Raw genomic sequence first — 14395 nt, forward strand, 5'->3', positions numbered from 1 at the left:
TATCACTGTTTTGTGTACCTGCGTTTTGTTAATTGTATTGTTTGTATCGAGTTAAATCACATCCAGTTTTTTATTTTCCTTTAGTGTACATTTTGCTGTTCCGCTGATCGAGAAAGGGGGATGTTTTAAAATTTCTAAAAAGTTAGAAGTGATTTTTTATGATTATGTTTGTTGTCATTATAAATCAATAATTGATTGCAGATCTTTGATAGTCTCTGTTAAATATATGCACATCTTTTCAGATGTAGGGAGTTTAGAGCTTGACACACAGATACAGTCTGTTAGAAAAGACCTTTAGATGCCATTTAGTTTTCCGTATTGTTTGGATTGTTGTCTAATTGCAGAAACGCAACGTCTCTTTTTATTCATTTGTTGCATGACATATGCAATTATGTACCGGTACCGGGAAAAGTGAAGCAAGACCTTGTTCAAACCCTATTTAATTTATAAAGACTTAGATACAAATTCAAATTAAGAAGGGGTTACAACTCACATACAGAGCTTTTGAAGAAAATTGGTAATTTTTGCCCATTCAGGGCTATGTCAGTCAACCAATTTCTGTTCTTAAACCAATGTGAAAATCTGTATCAAACTTAGCCACAATCAATCCCTGGATGTCTTCTTAAAAGAGTGTGCCGCTTATGCCCGAATATAACGGTAAAATGAAAGTATTATATATCAAAATTTTTGGACTATTCCTTAAAGGAGATATTACCAATGAAGTACGATTTTTGACTAATATTATATTTTAGCTAATTATCTCCAAAACTAGGATAGACAAAAACTTTTTTATTGCAAAATGTATTAGTAATACAAGAGCAACAGTAATCAATATAATTTTTTATATGAACAATTGGCCTTAAATATTTATTTGTAACAGCAATTCAACTTGATGTATATACAAGATGTATGCTTTATGATTAATGATTCAATAAACAGTAGACAAAGCTAAAGTGAATCGTGCAAGACATTTTGATAAACATGACGAAATCATATCGTATATCTTAGTAGATAAATATGAAATAGGGAAAATGTACAACTTTAGGAAGGGAGCTTTTAGGAACCTTTTCTATTACTTATATAGGCATAAATAAAAGGTTAAATATACGGTTTAAAATTTAAAAAAAAATAAGACTAAGCGATCACCATCAGAAAAACAATTGGTTTTTAATTCGAAAAAAAAAACGATCTCGGGAGTTCAGTTACTTTTTCATAAGTAAAACACAAAGTATGTGTTGCATTAGACAAACAAAAAACAGTGTTTTTTTTCGCGATATAAATTTGTTATCAATCGCTATGTCTTCCAGCATACTAAACGAAATGCAGAGCGAGACACTGCGTATTGTTTTACAATACTTACAGTTTTCTCTGTAGTATATTGCTATATCCGTAATGTATGCTGTGTCGAAAAAAAAATCGAATCTCCACCATGCTGGTATTTCAGAATGAGTTGACCAACTCTGTGTACATATAGACAGATTATATTTATTTCCTATAGGTGGCTGTATAGCATTTTCTGGTTTACCGTTAACCCCTGATATCGGACCCTGCGTAGCAATTCCAAACGGTGTAAGGTTGTCTGGAAAATAAAAGCTAATGTTCATAGATAGTGACCAAAAATATGAAAAATACTTTCATCTTTCTTGTTAAATCGGAATAGCTTTTCTTGCTATATTTTTGTCATGAAAAATATTTCGGAAAGAGGCTTTACCCTCTTCACTACCAACATGATGGTTTCTGAATTGAGTAACTGAAAACACACTTTAAAACCGCAATTTGCAACTATTCATTATACACAGAGAAGGATGTTCTAAATTCAGGAAGACATATTTTAATGTATGTGTTAGCGTACCTACCTCACCGTATGGGAGCAAGACCGGATATTGGTACTAGCTGAAGCGGGGAGAGTTTGTGAAATTCTATAATCATAAGTAAGAATTCAAATTGTTTATGGATTTGTAATTATGGCATGTGTCTAAAGATTTGTATAATGATATATTGGGAATTGAACTGTTCTCTAAATCATTCGGGTATAGTAGACATTATCGTAAATTTAATCCGGAGATAAAAAATACCATACTACTATCTAGTACCGGAAAAAAAGAGGCACCAAATTCTTCCGACCAAGAAAATTAGCCGCTTCAATGCTTCTTAAGTTTGGATATATCTTCCTATTATTCAGGTATGACTTATTATAAATACACAAAACCATAATTTACATTGATTACCCTTAGAGAACTGTAATGTCTGCTGCAGATCTGCAACAGATCTCCAGCAGACCTGCTGCAGGTTTGCTGCAAACAAAAAGTTTGTAAGAAACCTGAAAATAATGTTTGCAGATGTTTGCAGCTAGCTGCAACCCTCCTGCAAACATTGCAGATTTTTGCTGCAACCTTGCAGCAAGCTCGCAGAAACAATTATGTTTGCAGTAAGATTGCAGGAAAATTAAGACTTTAAGGAATTTTCGCAGCTAGATTGCAGATATCTTTGACAATTCTAAATGTTTGCAAGATCATTGCAAGAATTACATAAGATAACTGAGCATGCCTACTGGTAACTTCCTGAAATTTAAAATTTGAATGTTGGTGCTTGATCATGCTGATGGTGTTTGAGTAATGTTATGTATGAGTGAGGCATTGTAGGTTCCGAAAGTTATTGGATATTAAATGTGTAGTTTTATTAGTGGTAAGTACAAATTATTCACAGAACAGTAAACGTATGAAAGTATTCATTCATGATCGACCATCACAAATTAATACCTTAAGGTTTGAAAAAACAGTCACAAACATGTTTGATGCACAGTACTCTCTAATCTGTTTGGGTTTGTTAACTTATATATTAAGTTCCAAGTAAGACAATTTTGTAATGAAATTATCTAATGCAATCCAAATGAGCACTTCTTTTGTACTATTAAAGTTGATCAATAACATTTAAGTACTTTAATAAATAAAACAATAGTATTCCTTAAAATTAAAGATATTTACTTATACTGATTCTGCAAGCGATAAAGTATTTGAATTGTTGTATATATGTATTTAACTAACCTGTTTTCAGTATTTGTTGTGTATAATTTGAATGATTTGATGTGTTAACAACAGGATAATGATAAATTGTAATTTGTGTGGTTCCTGCAAGGTTGCGGCACACACGCAGGAGAAAGACCAATTTGCATATAAATGTTTGGAACAGGTTTGCAGCAAAAACGCAGGAGAAAGATTAATTTGCATATAAATGTTTGCCGCAGGTCTACAGCAAACACTCATTTGCATATAAACGTTTGCTGCAGGTCTGCAGCAAACACTCATTCGCATGGTCAATTGTTTACGACAGACTGCCGCACATTTTCAGCAAGCATGTTGCAAATGCCTATTAAATGTTTGCTGCAATACTGCAGCAAATTTGCAGCGGACTTGCAGCAAATATTTGCAGGAGGCTGATTTTTTCAGTAAAGGTATCTTTTAAAGGTATGCAATCAACAAAGACAAAGTTTTGTGTACGGAAACTTCTGTATTGATATGTACGACAGCTTGCATTTTACAACCTCTCTCCGCTTTTGCTAGTTCCTTTATCCAATGTCGCTCCAGTCAAATATGGTGTATTTTGTACATATACATTGTCATATGAACATAATACGGGATGATTTTATGTGGATTGTAAGGAGTTGAGCTTATGTTTTGTTGGTATATTTTCTTCAAATTTTTGGAACATTAGAACATACATGTAACAGCCATCGACGTCTGATTTAGTATCTCACAATGATTAGACAATCAATTCTTTGAAACCTAGTATTTTCACTTACTATACGTCAAGTGTAAGATGTCAAAATGATAGCTCGAAATCATAATGTATAAAGGTCACGGAACGTTTATTCTAACATACATTTTGATGATACACACCAATAATGAAAATTTATACTAGTAATTGTAATGTTCATGCATAGACCAAAATTTGTATTGCATCACTGATTGCTGTATATTGAACTATTTAGGAACAATCGATATGATTTTAAAGGCAATTTTGTCTTTTCTTTACGTTTCTTTTCTCATAAATTTAGAATTATTGATATTATCAAATCAATTTTGCTAGACCTTAAGGTTATTCGTACCGTTATTCCCATATTTGATGATCAAGATAATAAATGAATAATCATAAATCACAAGTCAAATAAAGACAGAACACCATGATAGCACACTTCATACAAAAACACAGATTGAGCATCCCCAAAACCGGAGATGACATCAAGTATCTGCCACTGGAATGCGTATGCAGTTATTTTTTAACTAGTGGCATCCGGTAATCAGCGAGTCGTAAAGTGCGCAAATTAAGTTAAGAAATTAACATTCCAATGGGCATTTATCATCATATTAAAACTAGACATAGCTGGTCAACATTGACAGAATAATTTAAGAGTAATTAAGAAATAATTCTTTCATGTTATGCTCTATGCTCATTTTAATATGGATAGGCATTATATTTGTCGATATTTTACACTGAGCGCTAGCGAGGTGTAAAATATGGTCAAATGTAAAGCGTATTCATGTTAAAATGTGAATAGAGCATTAAATTAAGGAATTATTTCGATTCTAATAAGACAAATATGGTACTTTTATAGGTCTAAGCGTACGAATATAACTTAGGAATGTTTGACTGTTTCCTTTTTCTCCAAATGAAGTATGTTCATTACATTTTCATATTCAATATGTTTGAAAACCAATAGCAGGGTAAATGATGTTTTAATAGAAATATATAACAAAATTTTATGTAAGCAGCTAATGTATATATATATATATATATATATATCACTGTATTGGATACCTAAACTACATAAGTGTCCTTACAAACAACGGTATATTGCTGGGTCTTCCAAGTGCTCCACGAAATCTCTTTCTAAATTATTAACATCTATTTTATCAGCAATCAAAGCCGGGCTCCAAAGTTATTGTGAAACTGCCTATTCTAGAGGTGGCGTGAATCAGATGTGGATACTAAAAAATTCCAAAGATCTTTTAGAGTACATACAATCTAAGACTCTCTCATCTTGCAATAGTATTAAAACATTTGACTTTTCTACACTTTACACAAGTATTCCCCATTCCAAACTAAAAGACAAATTGAAAGAGTTGGTATTACTTTGTTTCATTAAACAGAATGGCGAACATAGATACAAGTATCTTGTCTTGGGGAGGGATAAATCCTACTTTGTAAAGAATCACTCTGATTCAAAAAAAAATTCTCTGAAACTGACATTATTAAGATGCTTGATTTCTTGATTGACAACATATTTGTTACGTTTGGAGGACGTGTTTTTCAACAGACTGTCGGAATTCCAATGGGAACCAATTGTGCCCCTCTTCTTGCCGACTTGTTTCTTTATTATTTTGAGGCTGACTTCATACAGGAACTTCTTCATGTTCTTAGAAAGAAAGATAAGAAGTTAGCAATATCCTTTAACTCTACGTTCCGCTATATAGATGATGTTCTCTCACTAAATAATACAAAATTTGGTGACTATGTTGAACGAATCTATCCCATCGAACTAGAGATAAAGGATACTACAGATACAGTTAAGTCTGCCTCATATCATGACCTACATCTAGAAATTGACAATGAGGGTCGGTTGAAAACAAAACTTTACGACAAAAGAGATGACTTCAGCTTCACAACTGTGAACTTTCCATTTCTATGTAGCAACATTCCAGCAGCGCCTGCATACGGAGTATATATCTCCCAATAGATACGATATTCCCGGGCTTGTGTTTCCTATCATGATTTCCTTGATAGAGGATTGCTGCTCACAAGGAAGCTATTAAACCAAGAGTTCCAAATGGTGAAGTTGAAATCATCCCTTCGTAAGTTTTACGGACGCCATCACGAGTTGGTTGACCGTTATGGAATAACCGTTTCACGAATGATATCGGATATGTTCCTTATGTCGTAACTATAATACTCTTCCCTTTTCACGAATGTGACTTACCGAATTAGACTATTTACCGGATTTGTAATAACATAAGCAACACGACGGGTGCCACATGTGGAACAGGATCTGCTTACCCTTCCGGAGCACCTGAGATCAACCCGAGTTTTTGTTGGGGTTCTTGTTGCTTAGTCTTTAGTTTTCTATGTTGTGTCATCTGTACTATTATTTGTCTGTTTGTCTTTTTATTTTTGGCCATGGCGTTGTGAGTTTGTTTTCGATCTATGAGTTTGACTGTCTCTCTGGTATCTTTCGTCCCTCTTTTATTAGGATAAAAATGAAAATAACAGGAATATAACCAGTAAGTTTGTGTGCATGTGTGAATCATATTTTGTGCTAATTAGAACACGGATTTGTTAACAAAGCCAAATTAGGATGTTATATTGGAACTTGCATTTTATATCTGTGATGACTTGCAAAAAAAAAAAAAAAAAAAAAAAATCCAATCGTCATATAAAATACAAAATGTCCTGCCTGAACGATAATCCTTTAACAGTAAAACAGAGAAAATGCAAGGTATATTTCAGTTTTTAACAGACAAATCATATATTCAAAATTTCTAAATATTAGATTCATTTTGAAATTTCGAGCTGTAACACGTTACATTGACCCTCTGCTTTAAATGACTCACGTTGTGCAGTAACTGCCAACATAACTGTTGTGTGGATAAGTAACATTGATAACATATTAAGTGTTCTTTTATCCAACATTCCAGATAGATGTTCTAAAATATATAAATAGATAAATGATGAAAAAATGTAACATAGTTATATGTGTATGCATGCTCTCATATACACTAGTTTTTAATCACGTAGGATAACAAAGTACCATTAAGTTTTGGAGATACATTTGCAATCTCTCTGTAAGTAAAATAAAAGAAAGAATGATAAAAGAAAATTAAATGAAAGGAAATAAATTGAAATAATAATAATAATTGATAATAATAGTAATAATAATAATAAAAATAATAGTAATAATAACAATAATAATAATAATAACAATAATAATAACAATGACAATAACAATAATAATAATAATAACAATAATAATTATATTAATAACAACAACAACAACAACAACAATAATTATAACAATAATATTAATAACAGTTATAATAATAATTATAATAATAATAATATTAATGATCTTGTGATAATAATAATAATAATAATAATAATAATAATAATAATAATAATAATAATAGTAATAATAATAATGAATGTAATAATAATGATAACGGAAATAATAATGACCGTTGTAGTTACTTTATATGAAAAAAGTTGTCAGTGAAGTAATAAACATGTTCACATTTACATTGCCAAACAATAAATCATTGTCAGTACACCAACACCCACATTTTTAAAACTTACATTGTAACAAATAAATGTTTATATCAAAATAAAGACAAACTCTGCCAAATGCATTTTACATCAAATTTTACGACTTATAGACATACGTGTGATAAAGAGTATAACGTAATTGCAGAGTGGAAAGTAGTAGTGCCCTGATATTCCTGTTATATAAAACAAAAGCATATGATTGCAAATGGTACAACTATCCAAGAGAGACAAAACTGCTTGTATGTAAGCAATCATATAGGTCACTGCACGGCCTTCGACATTAAAAAACCCGGACTATATAGTGAGTTGTAAACAGATCCGACACGACCCAAAATCTAAATAATGTAAACATTTTTTATGAACTGCGCCCTTTTTAAACTTACCAAGTAGTTCGGTATTTTTATACGATTTTACTCATGTTTTTGCTTTATTGAAGCTTTGCACACAGCACGTATGAATAATAGGAATGCTTCGTATATCATTCTGACACATTTGTAATTTCTGTACTAATAAATATTATGAATATAGTTTGTAAACTAATATATACCAGTTAAACTGAAATATAAACGGTGTTTAAGATTTTCGATAAAATTACGACCAATCTTTGCTGTAATTTTAATCATTTTCTCATAATGTAAACAAATAATATCCCGTTTCACCGCCAAATAACAAATCACCACATGCACAACTTCATTCTTAGATACGTCATCATGTGCCTCAAAAGTTAATACCAGTTAGGTATACATATCAACAATCTTTGATTTTTACAAAATAATACCAATGTGTCAATATATTTAAACATTTTGATACCGAGATTATTATCTCTTGATAGAAGACGGTAGCTAATTGTCATATGAAACTCTTGGGTTATACGACAATTAATTTATAGAAATAGAATGATTACAAATGGGTCACATTTAGACTACAAATAACTGCATCTATATCTGAAGATGAGACAGTTCTGTGTAATTCTAACGGGGAGTAATATTTATGTCCTATTCACTCCTACCACAATTATAGCGAAATTATATTTTGCAAACAAGGATAATTATTGGATAAATACAAATATCATAAAATAAACTATTTACGTAACTTCGTGCACTTGTTTTTAAAACTGATAGATTATGAGAGTTACACAGACATTCCTATGTTTTGTCATTTTTTCCAAAATTCTCAATTTCTATTCCATTATGTTTTGCCTCTTTTCAAGTTCAAGTCCGCAAACGCATGCTTTTCAAGGTGCTGTACTCACACAAAATTCCTCCGCATATACGCATCATCTTTTAAAACAAAAAGCAGACATTGTTTAAAAAGAATATAACGAATCTAGTGATGACTTTTAATGGCTAAATGTCGATTAAACAATTGACCTGCTAATGTTTCGTTAGTGTTATCAATACATTTAACCTATTGCAAAAACTGATTGAATCGGCAAATTATTACATTGCACATTCAAACTCCATATAATGTAAATAAAACTGCCAAAAAGGATATAAATTTTCGAAATTGAAATGTAGCGTTAGATTTCAAGAAAAAGAGGACACAATCTATTTAAAGACCCGCTTTCGCATCCTTCTTTTTATAGCTGAAATTACAGTATGCAATGTCGTGCATAATTTAACACATATTTATACAAATACTAGTAGCTAATTAGTGTTATAATAATTTCAATAGCTTATTTCAATAATGAAAAGAACATTAATCATGTTTTAATGGTGTATTGTATTATCTTCAATAGGATTACAGTCCTTCATTTTCAGAGTATAAAAAAGAGGGATCATGGAATGATGGAAGTATTCCTTTCATGTGCATATTAGAGAAGTTAAAGTGTAGTGTGTTATGATTACCAATCTCATGATCGTTCAAATTAAAATAGCTATGTGACTATATGTTTCTGGATCTCAAGCTACAAACGGCGATCTTTCTGTTGCAACTTAATTTTTCTTGTCTGCATATTTGTTGATATGTGTATCTGCAAAAAAGTTTGGTATTTAAAAAGGGTACAGAAATCCTAATTCTAATGCAAGAGCAAAAGAAGTTAGGCCATTTTGTCCCAGAATTAATTTTAGAATACGACAATTTACCATTGTTAACTATGCAGAGCTTACTTTCAGTTCCTATGAGCATTCTTAGATACGATTGCATATTAGATTGTCGGTTTTTGTGGTTTTTGTTTTAAATTTATTAAAGTGTATTCTTTTACTTATTTATTTCTTGTAATTTTTATTATCGCCTGCTCTTTAATGTACCTTTTTTGTTGATTTTTTTCCCGATGACCTAGATTAAAATGAGGGGTTGCCTCAGAGGGTCACCTGTGCATGTACTTATACCAAGTCAGAAAGCTCGTTAGTGGTTTTAGTTTGTCAATATGATTTTGAAATTCTAAAAATGTGGTGTTTAATATATTCACTGTTCCTTTTAGATTCGGTACGATTAAGAGCTTGACATTGTGTAGAAACACCCCTTTATAATTGAACACCATGTGTTGAACTCGTATTTGTCGTGTTTGTGTTGTTGTGTTGCTCTCTGTTTTGTGCAAAGCGCACATTTCGTTTTATTTATGCACATGATTGAAATAAAGTAAACACTTACACATTAATTACACAATCACAATTTCAAAGTCATGATGTTATAGATAATGCACATTTTAAGATTATTCTTGTCGTATAACACAACGACGGGTGTCAGGATTTATTATGTGAAAGACACACCGTAGGTAATCATTTCAATTAGTAGCAAAAACTAGATTTAACAAATGGTTATTTTATTCTTTCTGAAAAAACAAACCCTTTATTAAATTATAATTTCAAATGAACTATCCAATAGGAATTACTTTTGTCTTGTAGTTCATTTTATAAAACAAATACTATTTAAACAAAGATTTGCAAAGCACCTAATTATATGAAATTTTATCTTGTGTTTAGGCGTATCACTCACAGGCGGAATATCGAAATAGATATTGGCAACAGTATTTACCGATGTTCAAATCTCATAAATCGATTAAGGAGACAAATTAAGAGATTTTTTTTTCTCGTTTGGAATGAATAACGAAGTTAAATAATGAAAACAACACTTCATAAATTTCATGCGTCCGAATCAGTTTTTCTGGATTTCCCATCATCAGGAACGCTTTTAAGAAGTGGGCTACACACGAGAGCAGCTGTCCTTGGCCGACACTTTTGGCTAAATTTGCCATTTTCGAAACATAAGAAACGTCAGAGCAAATATATTTCTTTGCATGAATTAAGTTACAAAGTTGGTAAGCCGACTCTCTTTTGAAATGGGTGACACGTTAGACAATATTTCTTGGTTCTATGAAATATTTTGCACCCTTTGATGACACTTTGTTAAATACTCAGAGACCCTTTAACATCACGCTATTAACCATTTATCTGCCATTAATCTGGTTGGACTTTGTAGTCATTTATAATCAATAAGTCTTTATTAAATAATTGACTAATATATTAATGTTTTCTTAATTAGTACATGTACACTGTAGTAAATGAGCTAATAAAGACGCTTTATGTTTCCTGGAACTTTCAACTAATCCCATATAATGCTGTAGATAGTTTAACGTTCATCAGACAAAGTCATACACAGTGTTCAATGATTGATCATGTTAATAGTATATTAAGATAAAATTAATACTAGTTAACTTAAAAATATAGTTTTTTTGTACTACTCTTAAAAACGTACCTTTCATCAGGTATACGATTCCGTCACATTAAATGAAATAATAAATGTTAAACAGGAAGTATTGGACGACTTACTGTGTAATCGAAACCAAGAGTGTAACATAGATCAAAGCAAAAAGTAGTAGGTCCGGTAAGGGCCGATTTTGGCCTCAAAATTCAGGTTCATCTCATGAAAGATTTTGGACACTTTTTAAACACTTAAGTGTCTACACTAGTAGCAAGATTTCAGTCAGAAACGGTCATTTTGGTCTGATCAAGTCTTAATCGACTGAATTGACCGCTAGGGAAAAACGTTAAGACTTTTTAAGACTTTCAGACGCTGTTCAGATATGTCGTGTTCAGTCCGTTCATTCATGTCAAGATAAACAAGACAGAAGGCTCTAGCTGTTAAACAAGATATGTTAAGACGGTTTTAGACGAATTCAGACCAAACATAAAAAGTAATGTTCAAAATTTTCAGATCGGGTTAAGATCCGTTTAGTGTGTCAGAATGATACTAGGAGTTACGCCCCTTCATGTGGATGATACATTTTAATTACAAAAAATTTACAATATAAATGCCAGAATGAAAAACGTATATTTTTAATAATTCAACATAAAATCATTGGTTGACTTTTTATTTCTGTTGGTCTTTTTTTAAGAGATTAGTGATTTTGTTTTGTTGAGGAAATAAATTATTCGCATATAACTGTTTATGATTTTATTTTATTTTTTATTTTCTGATGTTAATTTATGTATTTATCTACTTATTCTTTGAAAAGAAGTAATTGCAAATTTTAAACATAACATTAACAAAAGAGTGAAAACACCTTATAAATTTCTTGCGTCTGAAGCACGGTTCTGGATTTAACTTCATCGGGAACGATCAGCGTAAATACAAATATGTTTTATGTCAGATAATTTATATCGTTAATTTCGTTATCTTTCGATACTTTCCTCTAAAACTTAATAATTACTTCGTGGCATTTAGTAATCATTCCCCGTGCGTGTTATTCTTTTTATATTTGGACAACCGTCTTTTTTTTTTTTTTTTCTTTTATTTCGTAGTGATGTGTAGTCACTAAGGCCGCATCAGGGAATCATGTCTCCGAGTGCAGTTAATATTCTGAAAACTGCACTAAGACCGTGACGAGACAATAACACTATAAATAACATACCATCGGAAAGAAGAAGATGTTGATGGGGGGATTACAGAATGGAGAATGATTGGCAATAAATATAAAGAATAGAGAAAGTGGATAAAAAATAAAGAATAGAGAATAATAAGGTGCTTGAATATAAAGTATTGATAATAATAGACAAAAAGTTAAAAGAATAGAGAAAATCGGCAAAAAAATTTAAAGAAAAAAGAAATACAGATCCTCATAGAACTTTCCGTTAAAACAATACAACCTAATTTAAGTTCAGCATCGAGTATATATCCTAAGGCTTGTAAATGCGTTAATCCTTTCTTTCATTTTAATAACAATTGTATTTAATATAAAATAATTATGTATTTATTTGTTTATTCAAGTTGCACTATAGCAAATAATTCTTCTTCTTCCTCTAATAGTAATAAATGTATTCGTTATTTAATATTTACTGTCAATAAAGATTGAGTGCGATGGCACGTGCTAATAATCAAAAGGTAACACAATCAATGATCCTTAAACTATTAAAAACTTGGCAATTACAATGGCTATTTCACAATTACATCATATGTACACCTGTCATGGTATCATAGCTCCGTTCATGTATGTGTAATTTAGGGTTCTGACACATTTTATAATAGCTTCTTTCTAAACATTATTGACGACATTGTTAAAACTGCACGAACATATCACAAAACCGCAAATTTAGTGGTTACAAAAGATGTACGATAATGACAAAAAAATAATTAAAAACTAAAAACAAAACAAAATTCTGTAGGAAGTAGCATATATTTACATGTATAAATTGTCTAGTGATTTTATTACAGCGGTATACTTGTTTTATACACAGACAATATTCTGATTATATTCTATGCTAAGATATTGACAAGACAGAAATAAATATGTTTAAAGTCGTTTTAAATCAATTCATTTCACAGCTATGGCAAATGTTCCTTCCCATTGTTGGATGGAGGTTAAATAAATGTGAACAATAAAAAGATGTATATTTCTTAGGCATGGATCTAGGCATTTCTGACGTATCTTTGATAGCATGTTTTTTTTTCTATCAAAAATGTATGCTGGTATATTTGTAACTCTATGTGTTTACCTAAAATGTTATCACGGTATATGTAAAAGTTTTAGATTATTTTTTTTAATATTTGCCAAAAAAAAACATTATCCGGAAAACTATATAATGGCGTTTTGTTCTTTAATTCTTTTTTTGTGACTTTCTAACCTACCTTCTAATTTATACGTTAATCCAAACAGTGCAAGGGTGTAATGCAAACATACAAAATTCGGCTTTGGTGTATCATGTTAAAAAAATACCCACAAATTATAATAATTTTCAACAATTTTAGATAAGATTATGCAAGGAAATGTGTTTTTGTATCCTATTTATCTAGCAATATTGTATCTTTTTTTACACAAAGATGTCGATAAATAAATTGGATACCCTGCATTTATCATGCATTTCAATAGCATATTGTCAAATTGTTAAAAGATCTCCTCCTTAACAGGGAATCAGTTAGTATTGAAAGTCCGTGTCCTAAATTATTGAATTTGTCATTCTGCATTGACAATATTCAATTGGTGTAAGTAATACGCACTCATTCGGGCTAACGCCCTTAATGTGTATATAATAGATATAGGAAGATGTGGTATGAGTGCCAATGAGACAACTCTCCATCCAAGTTACAATTAATAAGAGTAAACCATTATAGGTCAATACATATTATTTTCTCCCTCGTTTCACCCCTCCGATAATAAAGTTTTTTCTTAACTAGATATCGTAGAAAAAACCAAACACAGTATAGTGTTGTGATTTCGCTACAAGATCGCCTTGAATTTAGAAATGTAGGACAGAAAGTCACAGGACAAAAAGCCACAGACAAAAAGTCACGGACAAAAAGTCACAGGACAAAAAGTCACAATTCAGTTTTGAGATTATTTTTCTTTAAACAAGAAAACACTAATTTAGAAAATAAAATTTTTATTTTTTCTTGAACTATTATATGTGAAGTAACTTTGTAATAAAAATTTATTCAATAAATATCAATAATGATCAAATAATTGTTATGAAAACAAAATGTCAACGTGGCTTGGTACTTAAATGGTTTCATTGTGCCAAGAAGTATATCCTTTGCATGATTAAAATTTTAAAAAATGTTCATTTATCAAGGCTTATGAACAATTTCCCAAACTTAAAAATGAATATATGTAATAAAAAGAAAATATTTCAAGATCTTTCTCTTA

General features: G+C 30.9%; 1 protein-coding gene across 12 annotated transcripts in view; it reads right to left on the reverse strand.

The window, feature by feature from the left end:
- The window catches only part of LOC127718350 (uncharacterized), a 160370-nt gene that overhangs the window by 15390 nt on the left and 130585 nt on the right, over positions 1–14395 (reverse strand). For 5 of the 12 annotated variants that reach the window (XR_007989776.1, XR_007989783.1, XR_007989786.1 and 2 more), the window contains exons 1-3: positions 11011–11098; positions 6585–6698; positions 1361–1579 (exon numbers count right to left, since the gene is read on the reverse strand). Coding sequence is in view for 9 of the 12 variants with exons in the window: in XM_052224348.1 (XP_052080308.1) it covers positions 1361–1579; positions 6585–6698; positions 11011–11017 (340 nt within the window). In the remaining 3 variants the exon portion in view is untranslated. Of the gene's footprint in view, positions 1–1360; positions 1580–6584; positions 6699–8566; positions 8595–9161; positions 9287–11010; positions 11099–14395 lie in introns of those variants that run through there. The other 7 variants (XM_052224393.1, XM_052224367.1, XM_052224383.1 and 4 more) reach the window with 7 other exon arrangements.

The sequence above is a fragment of the Mytilus californianus genome, unplaced genomic scaffold, assembly GCF_021869535.1.
Source record: "Mytilus californianus isolate M0D057914Y unplaced genomic scaffold, xbMytCali1.0.p SCAF_1, whole genome shotgun sequence".
Lineage (NCBI taxonomy): Eukaryota > Metazoa > Mollusca > Bivalvia > Mytilida > Mytilidae > Mytilus > Mytilus californianus.